At 40.0% G+C, this 24,847-nt stretch overlaps 3 protein-coding genes across 5 annotated transcripts in view; 2 read left to right on the top strand and 1 right to left on the bottom strand.

Annotated features, from left to right (window-relative positions):
• Positions 1–1,541: 1,541 nt before the first annotated feature.
• LOC103473776 (bone morphogenetic protein 10-like) lies at positions 1,542–5,810 on the top strand. Its single transcript, XM_008424264.2, has 2 exons — positions 1,542–2,233; positions 2,489–5,810. The coding sequence occupies exons 1-2, from the start codon at positions 1,900–1,902 to the stop codon at positions 3,535–3,537; spliced, it is 1,383 nt and encodes a 460-aa protein (XP_008422486.1). The 5' UTR covers positions 1,542–1,899; the 3' UTR covers positions 3,538–5,810.
• A 965-nt stretch (positions 5,811–6,775) lies between these two features.
• smad4a (SMAD family member 4a) lies at positions 6,776–21,430 on the top strand. Of its 2 annotated transcripts, XM_008424257.2 has the most exons (11): positions 6,778–7,172; positions 8,374–8,740; positions 10,434–10,608; positions 10,836–10,865; positions 10,944–11,147; positions 12,506–12,613; positions 13,220–13,270; positions 13,346–13,529; positions 13,626–13,794; positions 14,048–14,186; positions 17,066–21,430. In XM_008424257.2, the coding sequence occupies exons 2-11, from the start codon at positions 8,501–8,503 to the stop codon at positions 17,275–17,277; spliced, it is 1,512 nt and encodes a 503-aa protein (XP_008422479.1). In that variant the 5' UTR covers positions 6,778–7,172; positions 8,374–8,500; the 3' UTR covers positions 17,278–21,430. The 2 variants fall into 2 exon arrangements, with proteins under 2 accessions (XP_008422482.1, XP_008422479.1); XM_008424260.2 differs by lacking the exon at positions 10,836–10,865 and having other exon boundaries at positions 6,776–7,172.
• rfx3 (regulatory factor X, 3 (influences HLA class II expression)) overlaps positions 21,028–24,847 on the bottom strand; it is an 18,775-nt gene continuing 14,955 nt past the window's right edge. For both annotated transcript variants that reach the window (XM_008424261.2, XM_008424262.2), the window contains exon 17: positions 21,028–24,803. In XM_008424261.2, the coding sequence (XP_008422483.1) occupies positions 24,523–24,803 (281 nt within the window). In that variant the 3' untranslated portion in view covers positions 21,028–24,522. The remainder of the gene's footprint in view (positions 24,804–24,847) is intronic.

Raw genomic sequence — 24,847 nt, 5'->3', positions numbered from 1 at the left:
ACTCGCCGTTCGTGATGTAAAAGTGTTGTACCTCCAACGAAGTTGAAAAGCAAACTGAGAATTCTTGTATTCCAAATGATAATAATAATCTTTTGAACCTTTATGACATCATTGATGAGAACATGGATAACATGATGATGTCAAACAACCTGTGACAGGTTCTTGTTTGCTTTAGTTGCTATGGAAACACAAGGCTTTWTGTATAAGGTAAGACTACTGTCAATTAAAAATGCATGCGTAGACATCTAAATTCGTGAATGCAAGTCAATAAATGTGCATAAATTTAAGTTTTGTATTTGTCCTGTTTTTCAACTCATACATATGTGCAAAAATCAAAGATTTTACCTCTGAAAATACCCATAAACAAACAAATTAATACAAGTGTTTTATAGAGTAAGTATTTTTCCAGAAGTTAGACACTCATCAGTCACATTTAGAAACTGGCTCTAAGTCATCTGCTCGATCCATTTTGAACTGTGAGTGAGGAGGATCCCCTTAAACATGTCATGTCTTGCCTTAATTGCTTGCTCTGGTCATAAGGAAAACATTTAACATCTAATAATTATGTTACCATTTTTTTTAAAACATTTGAACTCAGGATGATACACCAAGCAGATTATCAGCCAAATAATTTTATGTTTAATCTCACCTTATTTTTTTTTATTTTTTACCTTTCTCATTCTTTAACACCCCCATCTCAGCCTCTTTACTGTGTGTTTATAAATCGCCCCTTTGTGAGATCTCCTGTTTACTCTTACCATCGCAGCATAAAGTGACACTCTACCCAAAACATTTGCAATGGAAATTTCATTCTTGAGGTTGCTTCTTTGATTGCATTTCAAGACCAGTTAATGTTCTTCTACCAGTTTAGTTGCGCTTTGTTGCCCTCTCATTGTCATTTTTGAGTAAATTAGATTTTTTTCCCCTGTTGTGTATGTTGCGATAACCCCCCCCCAACAAAAAACATAATAAAAGTCGCAGCAAGAACCTGATACCATGGATATGAATAGTTCCCCATTTATTTTTATGAAACCATCTCATTTGGAATAAACACCAAATACCCACAGCGATACTACTGCTGCTTTTCTAGTTCTGCTTTTTTGAAACCAATCCTGGTGCTGAAGAAAAAAAGTCCCCTCTCCAAAATCTGCTCTTTCTTTTCCCATTGACAAGGCATTATTTATGCAGAAAAGATTTATGTATTTAATAACCAGGAGAATATTTGGGGAAGTCATTGTAAGAATTGTAAGTTTATAACTATGCCAAACATAAAGCATGGTAGTAGTAGCATTATGCTGCTGTGGCTCCATCTTGCTTAGATGTATATATTCAAGCCTAAAGGCTTAAATCAACACATTTGGGTTCAAGTTTTTATTAGCAGCAGGATAAATTAGAATTTATGGGGATCTAAATGTGCTTGTAGATTTCTTCCAAAATGCACTTTGGAGGAAAATACAGAGAAACAACAAAACTCTACAAGCTTTACAAGTTTGTTTATAAGAGACTGTGTCATGGTTTGTAGACCAAATTAAATTCTTAATTAAATCCAAGCAGAGGATTTGCAGTTTTAGGGTGGCTCGTAGTTTGAATTGAAAGTCAGCTCAGTGATTCTAATCAAAAATGCCTGTAAGTTGGGGTTAGAATCAAATGAGTGTATGGATGGTCATAAGTCCCTGGTGTGGTGAGAAAGAGGAGGGCAGAGCAGGGCCTTAGCGACATCTCCAAACATGTCAGCAGAGCAGCCCTGCCCTGCCCTCACGACCAAACTTCAAGATAAACCGGTGCAAAGCTGTTTTCAGCAACCTGCTGTCCTTTAATGAAGGAAAGTCTCCAAGAGATCCACATTTTCTCATCAAATGCTTGTCTGTCTTTGGATTTAAACTTTTCAGCTGCTCAAGAATGACCACTTTGGTTTTCTCAAACCTTCGGTTCCTAAATATTGTGATTGCGGCGTTAACTGGCTTGAGCCGCAGCAGTCCAATCAAGTCTGCAGAGACTTACCACAGGACATCCGTCGGCATGGATGTGATCAACAGTCCTCTCCACAGTGCACAGGACTTTTTGAGCCAGTTTCTGTCAACACTGAACCTCACCAGGCTAAGGTCCCAGCCTTGGACTCTTACAGCCCAGAAAGAGCCACTTCCAGAGTACATGCTGGAGCTCTACAACCGATTTGCCAATGACCGCACTGCAATGCCGTCTGCCGACATTGTGCGCAGTTTCAAGAATGAAGGTACAAACTTCTTTCAACAAATTGATCTAAATGTATTTAGGTAAATTAGATAAAATAAGATCATGTTTGAGATTGTGTCTTGGATATGATGGAACAGTCTGAGTTACCGAAATCAAAGGAAGGTGCTCTAAGTATAGCATGTAGCATGTCCAACAAAACCATCTTTTTGTGAAAATTCAACAAATTAATGCTAGCTTACTTGGGTAAACCCATACAGACAACATTGAGATACTTCTTGTGGTATTTTGATTTCAGATTCTTCCCCCCGAAGTATAAGAGTCACTGGAGTATGGATACATCCCCTCCTATTCAATATCTCCATGCCACACTATGAACAAATTACAATGGCTGAGCTTCGACTGCTTGTGCGGAAGGTCCAAAGACCACATGTCGGCTTCAGATGCAAGGTGACAATCTACAAGGTACATGATGGTGTTGTTTGGACAAAAGAGGTGGGGAAAGAAGGGAGAGAGAGGGATAAAGTGGAGGTGGAGGCGATGAAGGATTTGGAGGAACTGGTGACAAAGCATATCCATGCCAAAGATAATAGCTGGGTGTCATTTGACCTCACTCATGTGGTGACACTTTGGCAGAAGTCAGGGTGCGCAACTCATAGGCTGGAGGTTCACATTGAGAACCTGGGGGCAGACGAGGAAGGGGCCACGAGAGGAGCAACAGGAAGGGGCAAAAGTGTGTCACAGGTTGATATTGACAGGAGAGTGGAGGGGCAACACAATCCAGTGATAATTGTGTTCTCAGATGACCAGAGCAGAGATCACAAAGAAGACAGACAAGAGCTGAGTCAGATGATTAAGCATGAGAATGACCTTCCTGATAACGTGATAACGAGCCAGAAATCTCTTCATGACCGTGCAAATCCCAACGCTGACCACCCGGAACAGGATGAGCTGAATGACCAGTCTGCCCTGGAGGTGCGGTCCAATCTTATCTACGACACGCCTCCTCGAATCCGCCGCAGCGCCAACACTGAGTCATGCAGGCGATCGCCCCTTTTTGTGGATTTTAAAGACATCGGCTGGGACTCGTGGGTTATCCAGCCTTTGGGGTATGAAGCGTACAAGTGCAACGGCGTGTGCAGCCCGCCCATGACCTCAGAGGTTTCTCCCACCAGGCATGCCATAGTGCAGACTCGGCTGAGCCTCAGGCGCCCCGAACGAGCATCTGCTGCCTGCTGCGTTCCCACAAAGCTGGAGCCAATCTCCCTCCTTTATCACGATAACGGAGTGGTTACCTTCAACCACAAGTATGAGGGGATGGTGGTGGCAGAATGCGGCTGCAGATAACGTCACAGGGAAAAACAGACTTTTAGTTGAAGATCAAAATCTATCAATCTATTTTATCATGCTTGTGTGCTTGTCTCTAGAGAATCAGAGATTTCATACAGTGGACTAATTGTAAAATCAGGGATGAAAACTTGATGGAAAGTTACAGCTGTATAAAGGCAAACCCCTGATGTTTGTTAATTTAGAACAGAAACACTTTGAACTGATGCAGCAAAGTGTTTCGTGTTAGCCTACCACAGCTCCATAAGCATTTTTGCCTTTTATCATGTTTTTAAAGCACTTCAGTTTATTGTTATATACTGCAATGGATTGCCATATTTATACAGTAATATAATGCCTTTCAAAATATCTTAAAACCATTTAACTTTTTCTCATTTTGTCACATTGGAACTATGAATTTTAGTGTATCCAGTACATTGGGATTTTTAGTCAAGTGGCCTATGATTACTCTAGTTTTAATGTCAGAAGGACAGCTATTAATTGTGCATTGCCAATATTATTTTAAAAAGAAAAATCTGTAAATATTTTAGCCAAAATGTGCAAACATTTTGGAGATATACCCCAAAAGACTACAGTACCAAAGGGTTCTGAAAAGTATTGACTCAGAATACACATCTGATTCACAGTTTTGCAACTTAAAAAAAAAAAAATTCTACTTCACAATTGTGTGTTACTTTGCATAGGACTGTAAAATAAAAATCCCAATAAAATAAAATAATTATTCTGGCTCTAGAGTGACAAAATATGAATAAGTTTAACAGGTATGGATCATTTTGTAAGGCACTGCATAATGAATAAAAGTGGGAAACAAGCAGGTTTAGATTTTTTGGTGTTATAATTTCAGATCAGCAATTTTAGGTAAAAAAAGAAAGCTTTGTCATATTCATAGCGAATAAGGTCAAAAGTAGTACAACTCTGATTTCATCTCCTGCAAGAGAGGTGAAATCTGACTCGTAAATGAAAAGAACTTTTATTGTAATATACACCAGAAAAAGTAAAGCGATGAAAAGAAAATGACAAACATGAAAAAACGTCACCCTGCCAAGATGCTTAAGAAAATTATGCATTTACTACAAAACTGTAAATTATGAGGTTTTCCAGGGGAATCTTGGAACATCTGAGATAGGTAGACAAATGTAATATTCTTTCTCCGAGATGCTTGCCAAAATTGTAGAAAACATGTTTTTCTTATTTTGGGTCACAGAAGGCTTTTTCAAAGTGTCGTGGAGGGCATCTTTTAAAAAAAAAAGAAAAAATAAAAAGTAATTACTTGTCCTATCCAATATGACTTTCAGCTTCTATGAAATCTTTCTTTGTAGAAACAATTCACATCTCGGTTTTGTTTCACACACAGGTGTGAATAGCATTGTGCTTACTAAAATAAAAACAAACATATTCAGTTTCCTGTTTCGTGCACACCATGTCAATGTCAGGTTATCGCATCGCTTCCATCTAACAACCTTAATCCCCATCCTTCCACAGCCACATGCCTGGCGGGCCACTCTCGGTCCGCTTCCATGCCATATTGATAAAGAGGTGTCAGAGCCTGGAGTCTTGTAGGCCATCACTCAGGGTGAGACGCCACTCCAAGTGGCAGTATTTGTGAGAAGGTGGTGTCAGATTCCTGGTCTCCCGGACCAACATGTCCTATTGACAATCACGACATCAGGTTGTGACTCGGAACCCTCCCATTTCCCTTTTCTGACAATGGCATGCTTATACTCTTAACAAAGCCACGGCAACGGTACAAATGGAAAAAGAAATATTCGCTCCACATCATCACCTAGCTTTTGCTGTTAACAGTTGGAAGTAGGTAGCAGGAACAACCCTCAAGATCTGTCCATGGTGGAGGATCTTAACTCAGCATATGAATTTATAGCAGCAAAATATGCAGGGCAGAAATCCAGGCAGCGAAACAGGCTGATCTGCAACTATCAGCACAAAGTCTACGCTCACCTGTATGAAGCTTTTTAGGTAAAGCTCCTCAATTGTCAAACCAAAATAGTGAATAAGCTAATCAAATGGCAGCCACTCAATGCACAAAGGCATCTGGACGTGGTGAAGTTGAAATTTAGCATCAGAATGGGAAAGAAAAGGGATCAAATTTAAGTTACTTTGAACACAGCATGGTTGTTGGTCCTGAAAGAATCAAATTACTGGTCTTCTGTGGTTTTCACTCCCATTTGTGTGATTGGTATGAGAGAGAATAGCCTGAAAAAGAGAAAATAACAAATGAGCTATAAAAATAAAAACCTCTTTGATGTGAAAGGTTAAAGAAGAACACGGAGACTAGTTTGAGATTATAGAAAGGCAAACATAGAACCCTGAAGCAGATGGGTTACTGCTGCAGGAAACCACACAGGATGCCACTCCTTTCACCTAAAACAGAGAACTGAGGCTACAATTTGCACAAGATCACTAAAGACCAGGTCCAACCCGGTACTAACTAAGTGTACCTAATAAATAAATAGAGTGGATACAACTAAAGAAAAGCAAGAACATATTTGTGGAAATAATAAAGCAATATTTTTAAAAAATATAGATTTTAGGTTTTCTTACAATAAACTCCTAAATAGGGAGTTTACAATTCCTTATTTAGCTAAGTCTTTGAGCTAGTTTGATGGCTGGACACCAACCAATTTAAATAAACTCTACCAGTTCAAGGGGGAGTGATTACATATTAAAAAGAATATGCTGAGATGTTGTTGACATCTAAGAAAAGCTTGTGGTTTCCCTGGGAGACATTTACTAATATTAACGGTGTGTGTCTGATTCATAACCCTGTGTGAATTAAATATAGTTGATTACATAAAGAACCAAATCAGTTCTTTGTGTAACGATTTGTTACACATTGTATTTCATACAGCATTTTACAAGGATAGTATTTAACTTGGTTAAACCAAGTTGAGAGAGGGTTTTAACTTTGGTAACATGGCTCTGCACAGGTTCATAAGGCACTGTTATCTTTTCATACTGTAGAAAAACTGTGTTTTCACGATGATCCCATAGTGAAAATTTGTGCTATATAAACATGGAGAACAATAGAAAATGTTCAGAGTGGTATCTCTGAATCCCACATATTCGCACATGCGCAGTATGATCAAAACAATAAAAGAGCAGATTTTATGACAATCACAGATCCGTGATTTATTGTGAATTTCATAAAACGTTATTTTGTTCTATAATAGAAATATAATTAACATAAACTCAGCGTGATTACCCTACCTGTGTAGTAGCATTCATAACGCATAGCGAAGCGAGCTGCACCGCAGCGCCACGCCTGTCACGGCTCAGTCAGAGCGTGGTGGGTGGAGGAGAGATTTTGTTTATTTTCGTGGCCAATAAGGCATTCAGCTATATTCGGTTGGCATAAAAATCCTGGTTGAATTTCAATGAAGTGTTGTAGGTTGATTAGGTGAACGTGTGCGGAGAAGACTGGTTAGTGGTCGTCTGACATCGTGAGATGCTGGATTTCGGGAACAACAGAAAGGAAGGTTCGTCAGCGTCAAGTTGGTCTGTTAGCAAGCTAGCAACAATAACCAAAACGTAAGATAGCCAGTCAGGTTTTAGGTAGCCAAAGCTTTGTTGACTCCATCTTCTACGAGTGGATCTACGCTGCTTTTCTGAGAATTACTGTAAGTAAACAGATTCGTTTTCAACTGCTTCCATTTATTAAATATATTGTTTTATTTGTTAGCTAAATAGCAGCCATCGCTAACAGAGCTACTTAGCTTAGCCACGCTAGCTAACCCCGTATTGTGTTGCTGTTGCTTATTTTGTAAAAGTGTTTGTTTATCCGAACATATAATCATAAATTATACCGGTACACCAGGATGATTCAAGACAAACTCGGAAGTAAGCTTTATCCCCCCCCCCCTTACTTTTCGTTATTGTGTTTCTTAGATTAGCCACCTTGGCTAGCACTAGCAAAGTTGTCTTAATATTGTTTGTTTAAAATCATAACTGCTGAATTTCTGCTAGTAATTTTCATCATTTCATAAATCTGTTAATTTGTCAGCTGGTTCAGGTAAGGTGTTCATTTTTGTGAACCAGTGAGGATCCCCGTATGACTAACGTGGTGGTACGGGGGTTGCCACTTTTAATTTATATAACATTTACTAAGTTTAGCTTTTGTGTTTAATAATTATTTATACGTTAATAGAGAGCTTGTATTTGCTGTACAGCCCTAGTATATCCATGCGTCCATGTTCTCTGAAAAGAGCTAACTCTTGTATTCCAGGATTATGTACAACGTTTTCCTAATTAAACACTTGTTGTAGCTTTTAAGTTATTAGTCTTTAAAAAGAATAAATTTAAGCTTAAAATGTTCTATGCTCTAGGTTTTATTCAACTATTTCTGACACAATATCTTAAGGTGTTTTTATTTTGTCCCCATTTAAGTCCTTTTTGAACCTTAGATTATTTTTTGTAGGTACTTAGAATACATTTAGGCCTCATAAAGATGTAGCTTGAGGTTCTGAGAAATCAGGACCATATTTCGTTACACAGAATTAATGTAAACGTGAATATGTGAGATAATATTAGATGCATGCCATGTAAGAAAAACTGGAAACTATCATTGTGTTGTACATGCAGTTCTACTCCATTCAGTAAAAAAAAAATAAAAATTGAGATTTACTTTATATTTAAATGTAGTTAATTGTTTTAAAGATAAGTGTAACTTTTTTGTCACTATTATCTTAATATAAGTTAAAAAAAAAATAAAACATTCAAAAAAACACGTAAATTGCTGATGTGTTGAGCATGTACATTTTTCAAAAAAAATATTTTGCTTTAAAATTTTGGCTTTGCTCTTGTTTTCTTTCTTTGTTTTAGGTGGCTAAACGTGGGCTGCTTTGGTTAGAGGAATAATTTCTCATTGTCACTACAACAACAACAACAACAAAAAAACATAAAAGACACAGCTGGAAAGCCCACCCAGTCCTGAAAACTACAAAGCAAGATGTCAATCACAAACACTCCTACAAGCAACGACGCTTGCCTGAGCATCGTGCACAGCCTCATGTGCCACCGGCAGGGAGGGGAAAGTGAAAGCTTTGCAAAGCGGGCCATTGAGAGTCTTGTCAAGAAGCTGAAGGAGAAGAAGGATGAGCTGGATTCTCTAATTACTGCCATCACCACAAACGGGGCTCATCCTAGCAAATGCGTAACCATACAGCGAACTTTGGACGGACGCTTACAGGTAAATTCTAGTGCAGTGTTTCTCAACCTTTTTCGGGCCAGCACCCCCCTAGCCTTTATCCAGGTCCCTCACCGCCCCCCACCAAAAAATGTGTAGGCTACTTTGCACTAACAATAATTTTATTATTAATGTTACCATCATTATTGTAGATGTTTTGAATCGGCGCACCGATTATGTTTTCCCGTACACTTCAGCGCCTTACGCTCTTTCGCCTCACGCACATAACGGGGTAAATGTAGCGAGTTTTGCCTAAACGTATCGGCGTCTGGAGGAGGGGGTTTGGGGGGGAGGCGAGCGTATGTTTCTATGCTCCTTCGTGGGGGGGCGCCGATTTATGTTTTCGCATCCACCTGAATAATGTGTAGTTGCGCCCCTGCCCATGGCACTTCAACAATACTATTTTACCTTTTATCTGGAAATAGTGTCTGTTTATTCTTGCCATACAGTCCTCTGTATTAATTATTGCTCGAAAGGTCTTGCCATACCAGTTTATTCCTCTGTATTTACTTTAGTTTATTAGTTTATTCTTGCATTTTGTTCTTCATTCATTTCCATTTAGTTTCATTTGATTAGTATTATCCTCTCTCGGTTTATTGCTATGTCCACTTTAGTTTCTGTCCTGTTGCTAAATTTATATGATCGTTTATTGACCATCAGTAATCTTCACTCATCACCTGCTGCGCCGCCTAATCGTCATGTGTTTCACATCATGTGTTGATTTTTCACTGTTCAGCGTCGGATTCTCTGTTTTTATGCCATAATTCACATCTAGTTCGTCGCTCCGTTTCATGTCCCGCTTCTCATGTTTCAGAGTTTTGCACAATGTGCACTGCGTTTTTTTTGTGTTTTTTTTAACTCCCTAAGCTGGAGGGCGGTTGAGAAACATATCGATGGGGAAAAGGCAGACCGACATAAACCTTTTAAAACAACGGAAACAATTTCTGCATTCTGATTATTGAAATTTAAAAGTGCTGTGGTACCGTTGTTCTATCACCCCCGTTTCATGTCGGACCACTTACAGCACCGGTGTTAACGCTATAAAATGAACGCTCTCTATCGTGGTATCACCCATGGAGGGATTTCTTTATTTAAATGGGTTCATTTTTCGGAGAGATACAAAGTGAGGGCATCGTGATTTTAGTAATTATATGTTTATAAGAGCGATTTTCTGTTGTCCTTCCATGGAAGCGGGCAGCTTTCAAACGGAAATAAAACACTTTTTAATATAAATTGCTGCTTTGACATGATCACAGAACTGCCAAAACATATGTAGCTACATAAATACCAGACAAAGTGATTTACAGCAGCGTCATCAGCCGGTGTAACGCTGATCTGATGCGGAGCGGAGCCATGAAGCTAAGAAACATTGAATAGAAGAAGAGCTGCCATCGATACAGCTGCAGCCAAGCATGATTTAATGTTACACAATACAGTTTTACCAAGTTGCTCAAAGTCTAAACTGGTATTGTTGTGCATTTTAGGTGTAAAGTTTACCTTCGACCAAACGCCCCCCAAAGGCATCCCAGCGCCCCCCTTTTGTAAAAATGTCCACCAGCGCCCCCTGCCATCCTCTGAACGCCCCCTGGGGGGCGGTACCGCCCACGTTGAGAACCGCTATTCTAGTGCCTCCTTTGCAGGCGTCACTCGATGCTGTTCATTTACATCGTATTTGAAACTCCTCTGTGTTCTGCAGGTTGCAGGGCGTAAAGGTTTCCCCCATGTCGTCTATGCCAGACTGTGGCGATGGCCGGACCTCCACAAGAATGAGCTAAAACACGTGAAGTACTGCCAGTACGCATTTGACCTGAAATGCGACAGCGTCTGTGTCAACCCGTACCACTACGAGAGGGTTGTTTCTCCAGGAATTGGTAAGTTTGGATCACATGTTCATCAGTTTTGGTCATATAGTTGCTGTTCAACTTGCCAATAAATTTAGAATGATGCACTAAGAAATTACAGTGTATTTTTACATGGATTAACATGCGTCAGAACAGATATTGTACGCTTATAAGTAAGAATTTAATTTAAAACGAGTAATTTTAAACAGATTCACATGTTTATTTATTTATTTATTTTTTTATTAATGTGTTTACAGACTTATCAACATTGACCCTTTCAAATTCAGGTACAGAGCTTTCCTTTTCCTCCTCAGCGACATTGCAAACGTTCATCAGTCTTAATCATGTCTGTCGTTTTCTGCCAGGTCCTCTTATAGTGAAAGACGAGTTTGATTATGAAAACCAGCAGTCGCACTCCAGCTCTGAAAGCCACCTGCAGACAATCCAGCACCCTCCGTCGAGGCCCGTCCCCCCGGATACGTTCAGCAACAACCCTCTGCTGCCCCCATCGGAGGGCAGCACTGGAGCTTCCTCTTCTGCTTTCTCCACCATTAGTGCTGGACCTTCAAGTGAGAAATGAAACAGATTTTAGATGATAGTCAGTTTAAAAAAAAACAACAACTTTATATTTATTAGTTTATTGCAAATCAACAAGCGCACGATCTTGAGGTCCTTTTCCGAAATGAAAGTAAATTACAACAGAGATGAGTGTAAAATCACAATATTTTAAATCTTGAGAGATGGTCAAAATTTTATACAAATATATAAATAAATAGATCTGGAACGTACTCACTTTGTGTCACTGAGAATCTGCAAATGTTTTGGTAGGAATCTAAAGCACTGAGACAACAAAGTTTTCGGTGAATTTTTTTTCTTTTTAAGGCTGTATGAAGTAGTAATGAGTAGGTAGTATGTTACTTTTAGCAGTGACGGTGATCCCAGTTTGAAACCCCCCCCCCCCCAAAAAAAAAACAAGTGAAATTTCAAAGCGGTTTGGATTACTTTGAACGTCTCTCTAAATCCCTGATTTTGTTCACCTTGAGCCCCTTTGGAATTCATTTCGTGATGCACTTAAGGTCGCCGTCCATTTGGAAGACACATTGATGCCCAAACTTGACTTCCTGGCTGAAATGCTGCTTCAGTATTTCCACATAATGTCCTCTGTTTATGATGCCATCAGTTTTTTGCTGTGGTAGTTCAGTCCATCTTGCAGCAAAGCGACGCTTTAACCTCCATTCTTCAGTTGGTGTCTCTCTTTTCCCTCCAGTTTTAACAAAAGTCGTCACGAACATCTACAATTCACAGTGGATGTTTCTGTCTAACCAGCTTCAGTCAGCAGTTAGTTGTTTTCTTTTCTTTTGTTGATGCATTAATATGCGCATATATTTAAATGATGCCCGTCTCCTTCCTGACTTGATGAATGCTGGACAGTCCCATGGTGTTCAACTTGTTTGGATAGGCAGACCTGAAACTTTTTTCCAGGTTGCACAAAATAAGCTTTGTGTTTGAAGTGTGGCTCATTTCCACATGTTCTGAATGAGCCAATCAGAAGCTTACACAGCTATGACATTTTCACCTGGGGATTTCCACGTTTTTTTTAGTTTTTTTTTTTTAGACATTTTGAAAGTAATTATTTACAGATTGTCTTACTTTATTTAGGAATGTCAGAGACTGAGTGTATTTTTATAGTGTGTGTAAATATCAGGTGTTTCTTTTTTTTTATCTGTCAACTAGAAGTTCTTCCTGATTTTCTAAGCTAACATCACACTGACTGCTGCATTAAAGATGTTGACGAAAGCGAGAAGAATACAAACGTCTCCATTTTAAAATAAAGGGTTTTCTCTGGGTTCGCTCGATTCGAGTGTTCTGTTTGCATCTCTATGCAAGTTACTTGCCAACACTAGTGTCTTATTTTATGTGCTTGCAGATCCCACTCCGAACTGGAGCAGAAACAGCAGCTTCCCCCCAGCGGTGCCACAACACCAGAATGGGCACCTGCAGCATCACCCCCCGATGCCTCACACGGGCCATTACTGTGAGTGGATGGGGAAAAAGATGGACCGAAAAAAAAAATCTTTAATTCTGCTGCAGTTTTAAGACATAAGTATGAACTGAATGCTCTTCATGCAACAAATGCATTAAAATCAAATGTGATGTCAATGGCTTGAAGAGTAGCAGCAGTTAAAGCAGTGCGGAGACTGCAGTAAGATGATCTTTCAGATAATGCAGAACAAGCTTTGCGAAAGGTTTTTAATCAGATTAGACGACGACTACTATCATCTGCTTCTCCTTTTAAAGTAAAAATGTCATTTAAGTTACAATCTGGGTTGATTAGATAAGCTGTAGGTCAGTTGTGTCTTGATTTTATTTCAGACAGACATGAATGTGTTTGACTAGAAGCTTTCACATAGGGGCTCCTTAATCAAATACAGCAACATTACCGCATTTAATTTGATTATTAACATTTTCTTAAATAACTATACTTTCAGTTGGTATTTTTAATGGGTTTTAGATTCATGATTTTTCAGTATTTTTGCTGTAATGAAGCAGAGCCAGTTGTGTATTTAGAATCAGTCTCTCTACATCAAGTTTGTTACTGATGGATAGCTGTTCCTAATTTATGTTTCTTTATGTCCCCCAGGGCCTGTTACCAATGAAATTGCATTCCAACCCCCTATATCTAACCACCCAGGTGAGTATAAAGTCAGAGGCAATTGAAATACCGGAAGTGCAAAAACAGCTGACGTTAAGATTTCTTTCGTTGCAGCTCCAGAGTACTGGTGTTCCATTGCGTACTTTGAGATGGACGTCCAGGTTGGCGAGACGTTCAAGGTGCCGTCCACATGTCCAATAGTCACCGTGGACGGTTACGTGGATCCGTCGGGAGGGGATCGCTTCTGCCTCGGCCAGCTGAGCAATGTCCACAGGACAGAGAACATTGAGAGAGCAAGGCAAGAGCAAATGGGACAAGATTATTTTTGATGTAGTTTGTTATAAAACAGTGATTTTGCGCGGCGGCTAAGATGTTAAGTTCTTTGTATCTTTAGGCTTCACATCGGCAAAGGTGTGCAGCTGGAATGCAAAGGTGAAGGCGACGTGTGGGTGCGCTGTTTGAGCGATCACGCAGTGTTCGTTCAGAGCTACTATCTGGATCGAGAAGCCGGGCGCGCCCCGGGCGACGCCGTTCATAAAATCTACCCCAGTGCTTACATCAAGGTGAGAGAGGAGCGCCTCAGCTTTATTTTACCCAACCTTGAGTTTAGCATCAACTAGAAATTTGTTTCTTGAAAAGGTTGGACCTTCAACATAGAGCTGCACAATTGTTTGCTTCATCAATCCTAATAGATAATTAATGTAGAAAAATTACAGCTTAGAGTTTGACTTTTCATGTTGCAGGTTCATCTTTTCCTCCCTGTTTTATTGAGAACCGCTTTGCTCAGACAGATGTTGCGTCTCTGAATGTTGACAGGTGTTCGACCTGCGCCAGTGCCACAGGCAGATGCAGCAGCAGGCGGCGACGGCGCAGGCAGCAGCTGCAGCTCAGGCGGCAGCCGTGGCTGGGAACATCCCGGGGCCGGGCTCAGTGGGAGGCATCGCCCCTGCCATCAGTGAGTGCTCCTAATGCTGCACTTGGCCTCCAGCAAGTGTATTGCTATGATTGCTTGTCATTATCCCCGCCTGTGGGGGGTTGAGCCTTAAGCAATACCAGGGCCTTTCTCATAGCACTGCGACCAAGTGAATTCTAGCGCAGGAGAGGGGAAAAACCAGACAGAATAAAGGAGTAGACATTTTAGGCTTTAAGGCAGGGGTCCCCAAACTACGGCCCACGGGCCGGATCCGGCCCGCCTCCACATTTGGTCCGGCCCCCTGAACAACACCAGAAAGCATTCAGATTTTTTTTCATTTACCGCATTTTCTGGAATATAGGCCGTTTATATGTGGATTTTTCTTCCACCACCAGGGGGCTCTTTAGCAGGAAATGAATCATTGGAAGTCTGGTTACTTGCACGCCAACATTGAGCCAAAAGCAGCAAAATGAGTAAGAAACAGATCAGATGTCTTTGGAAAGTTTCTTTTTCAAAGGGGAAAAGGCCCAGAGAAGAGACAGGAGAATGGATTTATCCCGGACCGGTAGGTGAGTCCCACATTACAAGCCGCTCTGCGTAACATGCGGCGATCAGCTGCTAATGAGGCAATGAAGCTTCAAACTGCTTCGCCACATAGAGACCAAGCAGGCTGTGGATATAAGCAACACTTCAGGTGTTATTGTCTCTCATCACTTGTTTTGCAGAGAAACAAGCTCAGGGCTCCGTTAGTCATTATCGTGAGTTAAAATTTTCACGAAAGTAAAATGTTCGTTGTTGTGGCGCTTCTGTTATTTTGAAGGGATATATAAACGTTACCATAGCAACCAGAGTCAGAGCGTTTGGGCAGTGGTCGAGAGGAGATGAGTAGAGCTTGTGAGCCTTAAGTCTGGTTTAGACGGAAAGATTTAGAATTGTCGGCCTATTCTCCAAACCTCTGTGACCACAGAACTGATAAAAGTTCAGGTTCGATCGGTTCGTGTGTCCAAGGCAGGAGCAACACGAACCGATTCCAGTCACGAACATCCCGATTCCAGAGGATAATCCAGTAAAACTCCCAACATAGCGGGAATTTAGAGTAACCAAACATAGATGGCGATGTAGAAACAGTAGTGATGGTTTGTGGAGTCATTTTAAGAGATAAAAGACATAATAAAAAGAAAAGGCGGTGGAAAAAAGATGACGGTAAGCAGCCGCTCTATTTGCTACACTATGATTTGGAGGTGAAAATGTTTTTTCATAGTTAACATTTTTAACTGAATAAACATAATAATGACCTTTAGATTTAATAATAAACATTTCCACATATCATCTCCGATATCTACCGGACTCTCAGTTGCGCGATATGTCAGCTGTTTGGGATTCCCCTCTGTTCTGACGTCACCGCGCTTTCTGATTGGCTACCTGTCACATTCAGCAGTTTGTATTCTCGTTCCCAGTCAGGGAAAACCCCACAGGCTGCGATAAAAGGGCCAAGACAACCCAAATAGGGAATGTTCAGTATTTAGTGGGAATACCAACATGCAGAAGCCTTATCTGACGGTTCATCTCCCCGCCCCCTCTCCCCACCGGTCCGCGGTAATAAACAGGTTGGGACCACTGCTTTAGTACATGCTAAAGCACTGCTTTAGTAGCAACACAAAGGATCAGCACTTTGACTGTTACAGTTTCCGTTCAGAAACTACCGTAATTAGTTCTGTTAAATCTAATCTTGGTAACTTTTTCTTTTTCAACCTTAATAAATGTGATATTCAATTGACCTATTATGACTCAAATATTTCCTGTCCGCCCCCCTCTGCTGCTGCTGCATCGCTGTGGAAAACCTGGAGCGGCAGAGATATCTGTGGCTTACGTATGTTTACTGGTTAAATAAAAAACAAACTTTAGGGTTGTGGCTTATAGTCCGGTGCGGCTCATAGTTGTGAAAATATGGACTATAATCCTTCCTGGATTTTTTCTGTGAAGAACCCAGAGAGGGTTATTTGATTGTGCTTTCTGGAAAATAATATATTTTTACATTTAGGCAATCCTGCAATCGTCACATTTTTCTGTTACAAACTGACTCCTGCCCCCACCTGAGAAGGGACAAGTTATATGGCCCTCACAGGAAAAAGTTTGGGGACCCCTGTTTTAAGGGTTTAGTGTCAGGTGTTTTATTAAAGGCAGATATTATGACTTATCACAAGTTTTGGATATCTTAATTTGAAGCATCCACATAAACTAGAACACATAATCACACTAGTTGGAACCAGAAGTTTGCATACACAGAATAAAAGACAAATCCACCTTTTTAAATTTTTTTATCTCTTACTGTTTGAAGTTGAATCAGACCAAACTTCTCATGTTTCTATTTCCATTTGATATATGACAAAATAATGGAAAGGATTTTTTTTATGTCTTCAAAATCAGACGTTTACTTACATTTCCTGAGTATTTGTTACAGATGCACCGATATAAAAATTTGGGCTGATATAGGATATTAATGCTGCTGTTATGGCCAACAGCCGATATAAATCCTTATACTTTTGGCTGTGTAAAAGTGAACAAGCAATAAACATCTTCTTTTATTTACTCGTTTTCTTTTAACACTTTTTGATCGTCTGAGTTATTTGCTAAAGCTGCAGGAATGGATGAAAATTGTAATTGTAAATTGTAGACGTTTTTTTCAGAGTAGAAACAGCCATTTGTTTGACCATTTTAACATTCTCACTCCTTAAGGTTTTTACTGATGCCAGTTTCAGTAAATGTATATAAATACATTTTTTAACATTCTCACGCCACACACAAAAACTCTTTAACTTTGTCAAAATGCACGTCGAAGCCGTAGCTTGGTCCAAGCGGAGAAGTGAGTTTGTGCGCCGTTCTGCCTCACAGTGATGAAGCCGTCTGCTCTGTCCACTCAGGTTTGTCTGCGGCGGCGGGAATCGGTGTGGACGACCTACGCAGGCTGTGTATTCTGCGCATGAGCTTCGTGAAAGGCTGGGGGCCCGACTACCCGCGGCAAAGCATCAAGGAGACCCCCTGCTGGATCGAAATCCATCTACACCGAGCTCTGCAGCTTCTTGACGAAGTTCTGCACACCATGCCCATAGCTGACCCTCAGCCTCTTGATTGAAGTAACATTCAACAAACTGTACAAAAAATGAAAATACAAATGGGAGGATGGGCGGGGGAAATCAGTAGAAAATGTAAAAAAAAATACTCGTGACTGACCACTCCATCTGTAGGCCTGGAGTGCTAAAGGAGGACTGCAATCATATGAATGTTGTATAGCTCGTAGTTGAAGAAAGGACCTAAAGGCCGGCGGTATACTCCAAACTGGAAATCACACAGTCAGCATTAGAATCACTCAATTTCAGGACGCTGCTGATTGAGCACATCCCAGTATTTTTGAAAACATTTTACCAGCATCATGCGAATTAAAGTGTTGTCCCTCTTAACATTGTGTAAAGCAAAGTCTTTATCCAAAACAATGAAAAAATGTTTTTTTCTACAATCATAAAATATCCTCAATAATCCGTTTACTGTAACTTCTTGTCTGTTTGTCCTGAATGTATTTGTAGTTTGAGTATACTGCTGGTATGTTGGGCTGAAAAAGAGTTTCTCTAACAAGAAAGCCTTTTTCTCCCTCTCAGATCAGGGCCTGTATGGAAAACTGTATGTTACTCATTCTCTTGTAATCTTTAAAAGAAAAAAAAAACAAACAGATTTCAGTGATAAGTTTATATTCTTTTAAATAGTAAAAAAAAAAAAAAAAAAACACAGAAAGCCCATTTAGAGCTCAGAATCTTTCAGCTCCATCGTTATATATATTTTTTAATCACCATTCAGAACTGTTACCACAAAATGTTTTGAACCTTAATTTTTGTTTTGTTTTCCTCTTACTAGTACTGAAAATATTTACAAACCAACAGAAATATCATGTTTTGGTTGGGTGTCCGTTAGCACTTTATCAGTTTCGTTTGCGTTTACTCAGCTGTATCCATATATTCTTAGTATAGCTGATATTTTTCTTACTGCGTTCTGTAGAAAAAGAAAAAATTGCTGTTGGCCCAAAAAGATGATCAAGTCTTTTATGCTGAAAGTGGTTTGAGTGGTTAAATAACATCAAAGTGGCTGGAATTACTGACAGACTTGGGTAATAGACTTATCTAAACAGCAGCTGGAAAAGTGTTAAAGGAACTGCGAGGAAGTGTAAGCCATAATGATGCCAAATATACATTTGGAGGGTCTTGTGAGATGACCAGACTGAGGCGGTTTCAGTATTACTTTGCTCATTAAAAGTTTAGGTTTCTGGTTTGCTTTGCTCCGCATGATCACCACGTATTCAGATCTCTGTTAACCAACACATATGGCAGTATTTTATACACTTTTGCTACATTTACAGTTATAATTCTGGTCATTATAGATGTGTATATATATATATTAAAACATAATTGAATGCTGTAAAACTTCCAGAGAACACTACTTCATGCTCATCTTCACAACGATATAATAAAAGCTGAATATGTGGAGTTTGAAAGACATTGGTGGTTATATGTATGAATAAAAACTAACAGGCCAACCAGACGATACGCGTTTAGTTACGAGGCGGGACAACAGGTGAACAAGAAAACGTTTATTTACTGCAAAGACAAATCACAAATTTTTAAGGAAACCAACACTAAGAAGCTAGCCTGAGCTGAGATCTGAAATATTCAGAAAACAAAACTACGTGTCTTTAATAGTTTCTATCATCATTAATACGACACACTAAATGATAACGTCCTTGTAGATATAAAAGTCCCCCAATCGTCCTCGTTTTTTTTCCCTGTAAAACACAACACGCGTCGGTTCGCTTGCCAGTTTGAGAATATACATGTATGGAGCAAACTCAACACAGGAAAAAGAAAGTCACGTGAAGTTTGTATATATTATATCAGGTACCGTTACATTATCCAAAAAGGGTGAGAAAGAAATCACGAAAAGCACTAAAGTCAACATATCCGATAAAATATTCACTAAATAAACAAATAATTAGGAAACAAATAAATAGAACTTCTCTTTTTAGTTTGATATACACATTTTGGTGAGTTAAAAGGCTTCTCCAAATGCCGCCGCTCGACGCTTGTCCCGGCATCGAGCAGCGTGCTACAGATGGCCACGACTCACCAGACTGTCAAATGGCACCTAACGAATCTCAAAAAACAGGTCACAGCATTCAGAAAATATCATTGGACAAAGAAGAAATCACAATCAGAAGAAAACATGAGGGTTTTTTTTTCCCCACTTTTTTTTTTTTTTTTTTTTACTAAACGGGAACTCTCCTGGTGCTTTTAACACTTCTATACATCAAAAAAGTTTGTAGGTTCATAATGTTTCTGCAGTCTTTTTTTTTTTTTTGGCAGCCCCTGTCCAGTGTGTGATGACTGCTGTTTAGACCAAGTCTGGCCAACCTCGGACACAGTGGCCACCGAGGCCATCTGCTGCAGCTGGGGCGAAATGAAAGGCACCGGAGTTTTCTGTGGTTCAGTGAAGCTGTTATTTCGTTCATGTGGAGGAGATTCTACCGGATTTCTTTTCAAACTTAGGGATCTGGAAACGGATTGGGTTTTTTTTCCTAATGACAAATCAAACGCTATACCACTGGCAGCAATAACATCAGGCAGGTTTCAGTTCAAGAACTATACAGGTGCATTTTTAACAAGTGAAAATAAAAAAAAAGGTTTATTTAAGCATAAACAACACATAATGATGCATTGTGTTTCCATTAATTTCGGCGATATCTTACAGCTAAAGAAAACACAAAATTCAGTTTCTCTGAAATTTCAAGTGGTACATAAAGATCAGTTGTTTTAAGAAAGAAATTTAAATACAGAAAAGTTAAACTATGGCTTCCAAAATCATGGTGAAGATCACATGAAGAACCTGGCTTTTTCTGAGTGGAGTAACTAAGAGTGGAAAAGTTAAGTGGAAGAAAAAAAGTGTAGTAGAAGGTACACAACAGGCTACATCTCTCACATTCCAAAGCCATCAGCGGTCAAAAAGCCCTCTTTTTTTTAGGAAAGGAAATAAATAAACTTTAAATGTCACTTTGAAATTGAAGTTCAGTGTAACGTTTCCAGTGATTATTTAAGGAGCCATGTCCTTTTTTTTTTTAAGTCCAAAGTCGAAGAGCCTAATGGAGATATAGAGTCCATTTTTCCAGGAGAATTTTGTTCCTGCCTGCACTGCCAAGCGTTTTAACACCTGCTTTAATGGGCGTGGCATCACTGCCCTCGATTGGTCAGCAAACGGACCTGGCCTGGATCCCACACAGAATCTAGGGAGGATTTCTGAGAAATCAGCATTTTTCTGTTTTTATTAGCCGTAAGATAAAAACGTGAAAATTAACAGAAATAAATGCGTGAAATATCTCAGTGTTTGACGAATCTATGAGTTTTAATGCATTTAATAAATAAAAAAAACAACACATTTTTCAGTAATGTTGAATTTTTTTTAGATGCACCTGTAATCTGATTGAAAATGAAATGGGGGGGGAGAGATGGTTAGATTGGTGAGAACAGCATATCCAGCAGCTGAACCCAACCAGAAAGCACTTCAAATTTAAAGAGCACACAACTGAGATTGAAACAAAAAACAAACAAACACCGTTCAGGCACTAAATATAAAAATCACGATCCACATTGTTTGGTAAAAATTTGCAACAAGGAATCAGATTAATTCAAGAACAGCAAAAGATGAACTGTAGCCATGTCGGAGACAAAAGAAGGTTTTTATAACTTAATCCAAGATTGAGGGCCTTTTTAAAAGTTTTAAATGGAGTATTATTCTTCAATTCATCAAGTTGAGAGAATGTGGAGATGAACCATTACAGTTTTTTTTATTTTCTCATGTTTTAAGCCACAGTTTCCACTTATTGCCTGAACTTGAACAGTTCTTTTAAAAGAGTAAGGTGGGTACAAAAAAGGTTAGAAAGAAAGAAAGAAAGAAAGAAAGAAAAAGGCCTTGAAAGCATAGTTCATTTGTCTTTTCGAGACTTTTAACAATCCCCAACAAATAAAACTAGAAAGCCAGATCTAAGTGTGGACAGTTTCTAGATCGGGTCAAATATTTCAAGACGGCACGATCAGAGCGAGAACCTGGCTTCCTTTTCAAAACTCCCCCCAACAAACAAGCAACCCCCTCGAGTCCGCTGACTCGCTAACGTAAATCACACAATGTATTTGCACTTTCCCACCCTATTCAATGTTGAGGCCCATCTAAGTTGCACAAGAACAAAAAAAAAAGTCAAGCCACCTGTGCACTTTTAGCAAGACAAAGGTTTGTAATTACAGCAAATACAGTGCTACTACTCCCCCTTTTCTTTAACACAAATATTCAGCCTACAGAGAATACAAAGAATAAAACAAAACAATCAACTTTCTGCTCTCTGTACAGTAGGTTTGCACTTTGCAGTGGGATAATTTCTGATTTATCGTCAGATGCCATTACATCGTACTCATTAGCACTTTAAACAGAAATGCAATAAATATCAATAAATAAACATTTTGTGGAGAAATGTTACAGACGAGCATTTAAAAAAACGGCAAAAATGTGTCTAGCAACAAAAACAAAAATTCCACATAGAGGTTAATCTCAATATTCCCCACAACGTAGAAGGCTAAAACAGTTCAAGTATAGTTGTAGTCTAAGGATTCAAAGGTTACAATGCAATGCCTGGCAAAAGTATTTATGCCTCTCACACCAATTCCACATTTTATCGGATTACAAACACAAACTTCTTCATATGTATTTGGAATTTTATGTAATCCACTAAAACAAACTGGTGCATAACTGAAGTAGAAAGAAAATGATATAAAACGATCAACAGAAATCTGGAGTGTGACCTGATATCTGATACCCCTCAATGATATCCTGCAACTGATACGGGAGCTTGTTTAAAGACGAACTCTGGTCCAGTTGTGGCAGATGTGGTGGTTTGTTTACGGTGAGAATGGGATTTGACACAGTCACCTTGTGTAGGCTGCAACTCACACTAATGATTCCTACCAGCTCAGAACACAGTGAGTGCTTTCTGTATTTGCATTTAGGTTAAACACGTGTGACCAATAGAGGCTGAATGTAGGTTTAGAGTTTTTTCCCCCCTAAAAGTTAAACCCATCAAGTGATTTGGACCAAAGTAAACGAGCTACAGGTCTGAAAACACTTGCGAAGAAGAATGGGCCAAAACTCCAGTCTTAAGATTGTCAGAGCTGGTAGAGTAAAACCCAACAGATATGCAGCTCTACATGCAGCAAAAGAAAAATCAGCCGTATAACAATGCAGGCCACACTTTTCAGATCTGCAAACTCCAACCCATCTACAATTATGCACCAGTTTAGTTTTTGGAGAGCTCCAGACAGAAATCAAAGTGAAGTTTGCCGTAGCAAGGTTTCAAAATGTGAAAGGAGGCGAGAATACTTTGGCAAGGCGCTGCAGTTCCCAAGCTGTTCATATTTCACAGTCAATGAAGTAATTACAGATGAGCTACCAAAAGAAACATTCACGTCTTAACAATCGGATTAAACACATAAAAAGCAACAAATATATGTAGTGTATCATCATTTTATATACTATACATATATATATATATATATCTGTATATATATATTTATATCTCTGAATATTAGAAAATATCTACTTTTGGTCCACTGTACAAAGATGGTCTCTAAACAGGGAACAAAGGGTTAAGCATTTTATGGGCTAAAAACTGAAATCAAAGTACATCAGAGGTGAGAGAAAAGCAATGCAGGTTTTCTCTTCGTGTTGAGATTTGTGCAGTACAGTGGTGTGTGTGCATTAAGGTTTGGTGACTGTGCTGCACGCATCAAAGGGTTGGCACCACCGGTTTGAGGTAGGGTGACTGATGGATGTGTTCCCAACACATACACACACGCACGCACACACACAAGCACACAAGATGAAGGGCGTATGAGCACATAAAAAGCACAGCGCAGACCCAGTCAAAGACACACACCCACGCAAGACACGCACTCACTTCATCCGATGACGAAGGCTAAATGCGAGAAATAGGCCTCGAGAAGGCAGAGCGAGGGCAGGACAAGGCTAAAACTGTGACTGTGACTCGGATAGGTTCAGAAGTAAACAAATAAACAAAAACAAAACAACAACAACAAAGAACTGATGAGCCAGCCCAAATCCAGCCACGAGTCACCAGAAACCAAATCTGCGGCTGGGCAACCTCAGGTCAGGACTACGCGGACGAGCTGCATTTAAGGATAAGGCACTATGATAAAGCCGAGGTACATTAAATCCCTGACATTCTATTTTTTATTTATTTTTTTTCCATTTTTAGTTTTTTCTTTTTATTCTGCGTCGCGACATGGCACTGCGGGGACGGGGAACAGCATCCGTGTGGCATCGAGAGACTCGCGCTTAGCCTCCTCTGTTGGTTGAATTTTTTGGTCCACTGCAAACGTAAGGAATTTCATGAAGTGAGAAACTTGTAAAAGCAGGGAAAAACGGCTGCCAAGAGTCTTTCAAGATCACGTCACGTAAACCACATTACGAGGCATCTAAAAGGCAAGCACTATGCACGCGGTGCATAAAAAAAAAAGCTTTCCCCCCCCCTCCCCATTTCATCCCGAATCTCATCTGTATACACAAAAGCAGCAGTACAGGTTTTTTTTTAGTTTTTTTTTTTTACTTCTAATATCACTAAAAGATGCAAGTGTTTTTGTGCAAGTGGCTACCATATAACTCAAACCGAAGTTTCCATCATTTCCAGAATCTGACCCTTTGTTGTCTAGCTACATACAACACTCAGAAACGTCTCGCTCAATCGGGAGTCTATCAGCGTTGTTGACAGAAATCAGAAAAGACAAAGAAATTCCATGAAAAACAAACCACAATGATAGCACCATGAGTTTGGAGTAGTGTCGATCGAAAGAAGAACAGCAAAACTATGTACAACAGGTGGAGATTTTGAGTGATTTGATGCGTTTTGCTCTACTGGGACTAGTGACATGGATTTGAGCTCTGAGACATCAGCAGTTTGAAGGGATAAAACCCGTCCGTGTGGACAGACAGAAGCCTTAAGTCGCGTCTGAAGAGGAAACATTTAACGGCGCACTCGAGTCCCTTTTCCTCCAGGTCCCTTCCACAGACTGAAACGAGGCGACTACACATCCAGAATCCAAACAGACAAGGACAGAGCACATCCTGGCCGGAGTGTCACTCCTCCACCCGCTACGCGGGGCAGAGCGCAAACAGAGACAACGCATGTAAAAAGATGGCAGACATCTAGACGTGAAGAGAGAGACGTGGAGAGTGAGACGGTAAAACTAGGCAGACAAGGTGAAGCTGTGCCCTTTGACCCTCAAACGGAGGCATACGTGTTGCCTGTGGTGCTGCAGTGGCGAATGGTGGGAGTCCCAGCAGAGGACGTTAGGATGTGTTCAGTGTGGTCCTGCAGAGGCTGCTGCAGCGAGTGGAGAACACTGTGCTGGACGACACCCACCACAGGGTGGGACCCGTCCTCCAGTGCCCCGACCTGGATCACTTGGATTACCTCGTGCTCCGGCTTCTCGCGCTTAGCGAGAGGTTCTCCAGAGTCCTCTGTGTCCTCTTCCAAGTCACTGTCCATCCCGCTAGTTTCGTCTGGGCAGAGCAAAGTAGCACATGGACAAAAGAAAAAAAAAAGA

This window comes from Poecilia reticulata, linkage group LG12 (assembly GCF_000633615.1).
Source record: "Poecilia reticulata strain Guanapo linkage group LG12, Guppy_female_1.0+MT, whole genome shotgun sequence".
In the NCBI taxonomy this organism is placed as follows: Eukaryota; Metazoa; Chordata; class Actinopteri; order Cyprinodontiformes; family Poeciliidae; genus Poecilia; species Poecilia reticulata.
This window is presented reverse-complemented; position numbering and strand designations above follow the sequence as displayed.

Bases quoted from the DNA above. Each gene is read 5' to 3' on its own strand.
- LOC103473776 (XM_008424264.2), top strand. From the start codon at position 1,900: ATGACCACTTTGGTTTTCTCAAACCTTCGGTTCCTAAATATTGTGATT. The intron at 2,234-2,488 runs GTACAAACTTCT...TTTTGATTTCAG, and splicing joins GCGCAGTTTCAAGAATGAAG to ATTCTTCCCCCCGAAGTATA.
- smad4a (XM_008424257.2), top strand. From the start codon at position 8,501: ATGTCAATCACAAACACTCCTACAAGCAACGACGCTTGCCTGAGCATC. The intron at 13,271-13,345 runs GTGAGTATAAAG...CTTTCGTTGCAG, and splicing joins CCCTATATCTAACCACCCAG to CTCCAGAGTACTGGTGTTCC. The intron at 14,187-17,065 runs GTGAGTGCTCCT...CTGTCCACTCAG, and splicing joins AGGCATCGCCCCTGCCATCA to GTTTGTCTGCGGCGGCGGGA.